The sequence below is a fragment of the Sorex fumeus genome, unplaced genomic scaffold (assembly GCF_029834395.1).
Source record: "Sorex fumeus unplaced genomic scaffold, SorFum_2.1 ptg000007l, whole genome shotgun sequence".
NCBI classification, from domain to species: domain Eukaryota; kingdom Metazoa; phylum Chordata; class Mammalia; order Eulipotyphla; family Soricidae; genus Sorex; species Sorex fumeus.
In genome coordinates this window covers 4,522,399-4,532,049 of record NW_026606064.1, presented here as the reverse complement: position 1 = coordinate 4,532,049, position 9,651 = coordinate 4,522,399, and the positions used below count along the sequence as shown (strand labels likewise).

Sequence of the window (9,651 nt, the reverse complement as noted above, 5' to 3'; positions counted from 1 at the left end):
AAGTTTAAGAAGAGAACTCCCAGCATGAGCACCAACTGGGAGCTCTTTGGCACTATTGTGGCAACATGGGAAGATGACGTCATTGACAACATTGAAGAGGAATAAGATTGACTGGTTCAGCACCTCCATGATTGTGCAAAGAATGCTGAGAGAGAGATAGTCACAAAAAGACACCTGTCTTCGAAAACTCTTGAGCTCATCTGCCAACGTGGCTTGGCATAAGCCTCAGGCAACCACAGCGAATGTCCAAAATCGCAAAACAGAGCAGAGAAGCTATAAAGGAAAACCTCAAAGAGCGAAGAGCAGAATTGCTGGTAAATGCAGCAGAAGCTGGGAAAAGCATTCACACTGCCCGCCTGTCCTTCGCCAACTACAAGACCAAGATGACTGCCCTCCAATGTCCTGCTGCATCTATCACATCTTCCAGAAGGGCCATGGAGAAAATTATCCATGACTTCTACTCGGATCTCTTTGATAGCCACATCCACCTGCCCACATACAAATTTCGCAGGATGGATATTTCGTTCCCAAAGTTCTCCCTCCTGAAATCTGACACTCCATTTCTTTGGTAAAGAAGCGAACAGCACCCGGCTCAGACAAGGTCAGACCTCAATATGTGAAGAACCTGCTGTCAGTAGTCCTCAATACACTGGCTCGGCTCTTCACACGCTACCTGTCTGAATACAAGGTTGTGTCCCAGTGGAAAACCAGCAGGACTGTACTACTGTACAAGAAGGGAAACATCCATGACATTGGCAACTATCGCCCAATCTGCCTATTGTCTATCATCTACAAGCTGTTCACTCGAGTCATCCTGAATAGGATTTGCAGAACACTAGATGAAGGACAACCGTGGGAGCAAGCCGGTGTCTGAAAAGGATTCAGCACAATTTACCATATTCACACAATAACCAAGCTCATTGAATTTTCTCGGGAGTTCAAGATGCCGCTTTGTCTAACATTCATTGATTTAAAGAAGGCCTTTGGTTCTCTTGAGACTGAAGTGGTCATCGAGGGCCTGGCCAAACAGGGCGTTCAGTGTCAGTATATCAGGATCCTCCGTGAGCTGTATTGCGGATTCACTACAAGGATATCACCATTCTACAGGGAGGTGATCATTGACATCAAGAGAGGGGTTCGGCAGGGTGATACTATTTCACCAAAACTCTTCGGTGTCACCCTTGAGAATGTCATGTGAAAACTATTTATTATACTAGGAGTTTTTGGATTCTCTGGTGCCTCCTTATTTTATTTTGGGAATTTTTGGAATCAGACCAGCTGTGATCAGAGCGTACTCTGTGCTCAGGGACCACTCCTGGCAATGCTTCGGGTGCTCTATGTGGTGCCAGAAATCAAAACAGTTCAACCATGTTCAAGCAAAGTGACTTAATCCACATACAATTAATCCTTTTTGCTTATTTCATTGAGAATCTTATAAAGATTCTGATTTAATGATATTGTTTCAGTACCTATACTTCAAATCATAATGCCAAAAATGAAAGGATGTGAGGAAGAAGAAAAGTGCCTCCTATATTGAGGTAGGCTGGGAGATGGCAGGCTGGTGGTGGGAGGGAAACTGGAGACATTGGCGATAGAAAATATGCACTGATGAAGGGATAGATTTTGGAACATTGTATAACTGAAACCAGATGATGAAAAACTTTGGAACTGTATCTCATGGTGATTCACTTAAGAAATAAATTCTGATTTAGCAAATCTTACATGGGTCCGTTAAAGACATTTTTTTTAACTGTTCCAGATCTATGAAGTATTGATTAACAGACTTCCAAATACTAGCTTCAGAGAACCTTATTTTAAAGACATTTAGTCATTTCTCTATATAATTTTAATAATCCTTTAACATAATCCTATAGAAATATTTTGATATTATAATAAATGATTAAGTCATAGTCTTCAGTGGAGAAAGGAATATATAATTGCAGTTGTACTTTTCACATAGCGACTTTAAAAACAAATAAAAACTGTTGTTGACCAGCCATGTCATTTAAAGAAGATCATGTGCTCAGATTTGTATATTTATCCTCCTGTAGCAAGTTGTTTCAGAACATAAAAATTAGAGATTTAAGGACTAGAGAGATAGTACAGCAGGTAATACTTTGCGTTGTGTGCAGCCTTCAAAACCTCAGAATCCCCAAACACCACCAGGAATGATTCCTGAGTTCAGTGTCGGAGAACACTCCTAAGCATCACCAGGTGTGGACGCCCCCAAAAGAATAACAAAAATTAGAGATTTTGATATGTACCTGAATCTCCTTTTATATGATCTGAGTCACATATAAATTTATTTGAATATATGATCTTCTATATAATTCATATATATTTGGCAAATAATTTAGGCCATACTAATATTTATTTGAATTACTATCACTGTCACTGTCCTCCTGTTGTTCATCAATTTGCTCGAGTGGGCCTAGTAACGTCTCCATTGTGACGGTAATTTATACTTTTTGTCATTTGTCACTATCGCCTTTATCAATCAATGTATTTGCTTGTTTTATACAAGAAAATTGTATTTCCTTGTTTCCAGCATAATTTAATCCAATTTACTTTTATTTAAATATTTATATTCAGTTATCCTAATATGTTTATTGATAACTATTCTGTTCTATAGGCTATTTTTAATTGCAGGACTATTTATTTCATTCCTCAGCTTGTTCGAAGTTTGCTATGGAACTATATCCTATCATTTTTATCACTAAAAATTGTTAAAAGAACAAAAGATTGAATAGTGAAAAATATTGAATTTGAGTCAGAATATACATTGAAATTTTATTTTATTATGAAGAAGCATCATAAAGAGAAGAACTATGTTCTGGCACAAAAACAGAAGTGAACTTAATTTTAAATGTCATGTTTGAGACACTTGAATAACACTCAGTAAAAATGCAATTTTAGGGGCAATGGTATGTAAAATGTACAAGTGCCTAATAAAAGTATATCTTTCATTCATACTATATTCGTTATTTTATCTTATAAAATAATATTTTTTCTGTGTAGTGAAAGGAGAACCATCTTGGCTTTCACAGTGATGACACTGATATGGGTAATGAGACCTAAATATATTTAAACAAGCACTGATACACAATCTTTCAGGCCTTGATTTTCTCATTTAAGAGCAGAAAAGAAACCCCACTTGATTAAAAATGGCATGAAAATAAAACCGCTTTGCTACTTGGTATTCATAGAGTAATTCAGAACTCAAACCTTTTCCATTTGTAAAATTTTTTATCTGATAACCTTTTATGCAACCTCTGAGGAATAGGTATATAATTGAACATGTTAAATGTGTCCTGGTAATAACCATAAGTAAATTTGTTCTGAGCCCGTACTTTAGTGTACATATTAATTCACTATTTTATTTATTAAAGGTGAAAGTACATACAATCAAGATGAATGTGCTTATTTTTACATAAAGAGTAAATTATGCTACATGATGTAGAGTATTTTCAATGCTTTATTTAGTTGATCAGTACATTTATAAGAGTCAATTCTAAGAATGCCGCATGGCATAGATTTATATTATGCATGCAGAAATATCTTTAAGTCTATTTCAGAAATTGTGGAAATTCCTGATTCAAAGTCCAAAATCACTTAATGATTTTTCAGGACACTCAAGTTTCAAATCTTTATCACTTGATGACTCAGCAAATTCTTTTAATGGTAGGTGACTGACTTTTTTTTTATTCTCAACTTAGAACAGATTATTAACCAAACTTAATTTTTTAGAATCAAAATTTGAGGAGAAACCTTTTTGATACTATACCTACAGGAACTTCAGATCAATCACAACTCTTACAATGAGCTCTTAGGGAATGTTATTTTCCATCTTAAGATCACTTCTAACTGTAAACATTTTAAAAAGAACTATTTACCACCGTATTTTGTAAAGTTAACAGATTTAGTAGAAGCATTTTCATTTTATTTTTAAACTTAAGTATGTTTTACTTTTTCTAGATTTCACATTATTCAATTATTGAATTTGTAGTGTGATAAAGATAAGCTTCAAAAGCTATTAACCATGAAAACTTTGTTTTTAGATATATATTTTGCTAAGAATCACACTCTGGTGTGCTCCGGACTTACAGCTAGCTCTGTGCTCAGTCAGTGGTATCTCTTGGCACTGCTCAGAGGAACTTCTGAGGTGCCCTGGGTTAAATCTGATCAGATGAATATAAGGCAATATTCCTATCTGCTGTTCTAAACTATTTTGCTTCTATAAGTAGCTATAGCCTTTTGTCATTAGTGTTTACAATTTTGAAAAAGTATGTAAACAAATAGCTAAGAGCACACCTATTAATTAAATTATTTTTTGTTGCAAAACACATCTTTTTTTTCTTTGCTTATCAGTAAACCTTGATGATTTAATCACACAGCAAGAAAAAGCGATATACTAATTGCCAGCATATTTAACTTTTTCTACAAATCCAGTACCCTCACCTAACATTTTTCTAGCACTATTTGTTCAGACTCCAATACAGTTCTTCCACTGTAAAATTATTTGTAAAAATTTCTTTAATTTTTCAGATTTTATGTCTTTCCTTCATGTGCCCTTACAATGGTTAAAAACCACAATCCCTGATGATATATCTCCTAAACATATTTTAAGATGAGGGAGATAGCACAGAAAGTTAAAGTATTTCTGACAGTCTTGACTGATTAAAATCCTCTACACTATATATATGGTCCTTTGAGCACTGCCAGGGGTCAGTCAAAATAATCCCTGAGCAGCACAACACTGTATGGCTCAATATCCCTTCTCCTCAAATTGAACATGACTTATATGAAATAAGAGCTGCTTCATGTTAGAAATAACAATTGAGGCAGGGTGGGATAGGGGGATGGGAGTGGGAGGGGTACTGGGATCTATGGTGGTGGGAAACGGGCACTGGTGGAGGGATGGGTATTTGATCATTGTATAATTGAAACCCAAGCACAAAAATTTGTAAGTCTACAACTGTACCTCATGATGTCTCACTAATAAAAATTAAAAAAAAAGAAATAACAATCGTTTCATCTAATTAAATTGTGGTATTCACTGCCTTTTAACCTGGTAATAATCTGTTAGAATTGCTGATTGCTTCTTTCAAAATAATCTTAGAATCCATTTTATTTAATACAGGAATTTTACAAAACTTGTCCCTATACTTTTTCCTATAAACATTTTTTTTGTAATGGTCATAGTTGTCATCAAATCCTCTTCTGTCGCTTTGAGCTTTTTAGCTTTTTTAAATTAATAATAAATTTTATTAGAGATCAATAAATAACTTTATTGACATTAACAAATTCCTAACCATTATTTTGATTTAATAAATATTTTAAAATTCATTCAAAATGTTCCTTGGGATTGTTGAATTACACGTTGCTTGGTTTTGTTTGTTTAATATGTAAATTTAGTTTGCTTGATTTCATGCTCTCTAAAGCCAAAACTTTATTTCAAATTAAGCAAAGAGGTTTATCCACACAATCTTGATTTTTAGAACTGAGTAAATATTGCAAAATAATTCATATTTTCTTTTTCTATCAATTTTGATGCACTTAAACCTCAGAGCAAAAACTCTTAACACATTGTCAGCAATATTTTTACCTCTTCTTTAATAGTCACTTATCCACCCCCCAAAATATTTTGTCCAAAATTTGTTTATAGTTTCTGAAATAAACACTAGCTTTACTCAATGATGTTACATTTTTCAGTGCCTAATTTGTATGCAAGTAGAATGTCTAATACTAATTTAAGAATTAAATTTAGTCTTACCAAAGAGCTATAGCTAATACCTTCTTAAAGCATTCCAGTGCACTAACAGGAAACCAAGTAGTCTGTTGGAATGGACAAGAACCCAGAACTTTCGAACATCAAGGACTGCAAGTAGGTTCCATAATGGAAAAGCTGCTGGTAGATCAACTTGCTATGTCACTTTGGGGCCATTCCTTGTAGTTCTCAGGTCTACTCTGAGCTTTGCGCATAAGGATAACTCCCACCAGTTCTTGAGGACCATATGGGGTGCCTGGGGTCAAATCGGAGTTGCCAAGTGCAAGGTAAGCACCTTAAACCCTGTATTTAGGCTCTGCAGGTGAATCTTGAAGTTGTTTTCCTTATGAAATCCTGTGCTTCTCATTATATAAGCCTAACAAAAGCTTTGTTTGCCAAAAAAAAAAAAAAGGTTGCCATTACTCCATAATACCTCTTAAATCCTGTCATGGGACCGGATAAATCTGGTGTAGGTTTCCTTGGCTTTCTAGCATGGCACAGGAGAGCTTGAGGGAAAATATGTGTCCTGACTATAGTTAATAGGAAGGCAGTGTCACAAGAAAAGCTCTGTTTGGAAAGAAAATTTATTTCTTCTTGTTTCCCCTAAGACCTAAGAGGAGTCCTAGCAAACTGAAAATAAGTCTATAGATTGGAAAATGTGACAAACACTCCCTGGAAGAAGTCACCTAGTACTAAAATGTTTCAAAAAAAAGTATTATTTTATCATAAGCATCCACCATCTAAAAATATTGCAGGATAAGGATTATACTCTCAATAGGGATCCATACTACAGTCTGGACAGTACTCATCAGTGGAGACTAGTTCGTGAGAAAGAAAAGTGATATGACTGCCAAACCCAGAGAGAACATTTAAATTCAATCTGATGACTATACAGCACAGATTCAATAAATGGGTACAATTAAATTTGTTCTTACTCTGCTCATGACCACATTGATTATCACTGTATCACTGTCTTCCTGTTGTTCATCGATTGCCTTGAGCAGGCCCCAGTAATGTCTCCTTAGTCCTAGCCCTGAGATTTTAAAAAGTGCCACATTTGAGGCTCTTTGAGGGTCAGGAGAATGAGACACATTATTGTTACTGGTTTTTGGCATAATGAATACGCCATGGGGAGTTTTCCAGACTCTGCCGTGTGGGCAGGATACTTTTGCCAGTTTCTCCAGAGTAAGAACCAGATGATATGCTTCCGGGAGCAGGGTTTTATAGTCTCTGGGTCTTGGCCATTGATGGGATTACACCAAGCGCCAGGGGGCAGTTGGTGGGTGTAACAACTGCAACTGGAAGACGGGGGATCTGGATGGAGGAGGCCCCATTCCCAATCCGAGCAGGATTGGAGATTTACGCCCCAGGTCCCACACATCTGGGTTCCTCGGCCAGTTCCTTCATGTGTGAGGCTTGTTGGAACATGTGGAGAGTGGTCTTGAGCATGGCTGTGGATGGAACCATACTTTCATTATAAGTAGGCTTAATGTGTTGGGTACTTTGTTGTTGTTCATTTGGGGCTACATTCAGTGATGCTTAGGGGTTACTCCTGGATCTGCACTCGGGAACTACTTATGGTGATGCTTATGGGACCATATGGGATGCCTGGAATCAAACTAGGGTATGTCATATGCAAGGCAAATACCCTACTCCTGTACTATCTCTGTGACCTTGAAATCTGTCTCTTTCAGAACTTTTATTCTTAACTAATTGCAAGTTTCTGAAAGGGAAACTGTCACAAACCCACAAATCATTTCTTTTTTGCTTACTGTAAGAAGACAAATAATTCTGCAAGTGCATTCATGAATAAATAATTTCACAATATTTCTTATTTGCATTTTGTTTGTTTAATATCCTCGTTCTTTCTATGAAGCTTTTCTCTCCAGACTGTTAATGCTTTTTGCTTATTTTATTTGGTATATAAACCCTATTTACAATTATTGACCAATTATTGATGGATAATTTTTCCTGCAAATGCAGAAACAAATGAATAAATTTTGTCTTATTTTTGGTTAATAAATCTTTTGTTAATTTAATCTGAGTGCCCTCAGATAGTAAACCTAAAATAACAGGAAAAAAGTGTTCTTCATAATGGAACATTATTATTATATGTACATGTATGGATATATACATGCACATATATTTAATATAATGCATGTATTTTTATTTCTAGAAGCCAATAAGAAATATATATTCGTACCTAAAAATCAGTGAAAAACACTTTCTTTTTGTCAAAAAGTGATGTAAGTGATTAGCAATGTACCTGTCTAGCTTTCAAATATTACCTCTTAACATTCACAATTGCTGAGCAAATATTTTTCTCATAAGAATCCTTTTCATTGCATCTTTGGCCTCTTTGTTTCTCACACTGTATATCAGAAGATTTAGCATTGGCAGAAAAAGGGTATAAAACACAGACAGGATTTTGGCTCTGTCCTGAGGGTAGCTAGAGCTGGTACCCAGGTAAGTAAATGTCACAGTTCCATAGAAGAGAGTAACCACTGTTAGATGGGAGGCACATGTGGAGAAAGCTTTATATCTGCCCTTTGTTGAGTCTATCTGCAGAACAGTGCGAAGGATGCCCAGATAGGAACTGACCACTATCAGAAAGGTGGTCCCTGTGGTCATAGTAGAGAGAATAAGAAACAAAGCCTTGCTGTATTGGGTATCGGAACAGGAAAGCTGAAAGAGCAATGGAATATCACAGAAATAGTGATTGATGACATTGGGCCCACAGAAGGACAAACTGAGCAGGCTGCTGAGGTGGGTGACTGAGTTGGCACACCCCATTAAGTAGGAGGCAGTCACTAGGTGAATGCAAAACGTGGGGGTCATGACCCCTCTGTAGTGCAGTGGACGGCAAATAGCGACATAGCGGTCATAGGCCATGGCCGCCAGGAGGAAGCACTCAGTGGTTAGAAACAGGCTGACAAAGGAATACTGAATGAGGCAGCCACCATAGGAGATGGCCCTCTGTCCTGCTAGGTAGCTCTCCAGCATTCTAGGAATAAAGACTGAAGAATAACAGAAATCCAAGAAAGCCAACTGGCTAAGGAAAAAGTACTTGGGAGAACGCAGCTGGACGCTGGCCAGGATGATTGTGATAATCCACACGTTACCCACCACATTAATGAGATAGATCAAGAGAAGCACGACAAAAAGGACAAAATTCAGTTCAGGATTATCAGTCAGTCCCAGGAGGATGAATTCAGTTATCACACTGACATTTCTGTCAGCCATTTAGGTAGCATCTGCAGGGAATAGACAAACAAGAAAAGAACCAAAGAATGCAATGTCAGTGTATTAGAACTTACTGGTGTCTTTAGAAGGCTGCATGTTTTTATAAGCTATGCTGATAATTTACAGTAAATTAAGTTCTTCTTGAATAAAAGATTGTTTTCCTGATTATGGTAAACTAAAACTTCAGTTATCCAAGTCTCACAATGAAACACAAACTGACATGGATCTCACAAAGACATCCCTGGTGAAATAAAAATCCCTTGCGAGAGTCCTATTAGGAATGTTTGTTTAACAAAGAGCATTCAGGAGGCTGATGGTGGCTAACGATATGTCTCCCTTTCAAGAACACAAGGCAAGAGTTTTTGTCTTTTAAAGCAGAACAAGGGCCAGAGCAATAATATAGAAGGTAGAGCATTTGCTTTGCATGACCTGGGTTCCATGCCCGGCATCCCATATTGTCCCCCAAGCACTGCCTGGATAATTCCTGAATGCAGAGACAGGAGTAACCCCTGAGCATGGCTGGGTGTGACCCCTAAAGTAAATAAATAAATAAATGAATAAATAAATAAAAATAAATAAAGTGGGACATATATTACCTACGAAAAAATAACCTTCAATACTTAAGAGACAAATTTTATGGC

The 9,651-nt window shown here is 36.7% G+C and overlaps 1 protein-coding gene across 1 annotated transcript; it reads right to left on the bottom strand.

Annotated features, from left to right (window-relative positions):
* Positions 1-8,065: 8,065 nt before the first annotated feature.
* LOC130042097 (olfactory receptor 1052-like) lies at positions 8,066-9,010 on the bottom strand. The gene has a single exon (XM_056134476.1). The coding sequence runs from the start codon at positions 9,008-9,010 to the stop codon at positions 8,066-8,068; it is 945 nt and encodes a 314-aa protein (XP_055990451.1).
* Between the last annotated feature and the right edge of the window lie 641 nt (positions 9,011-9,651).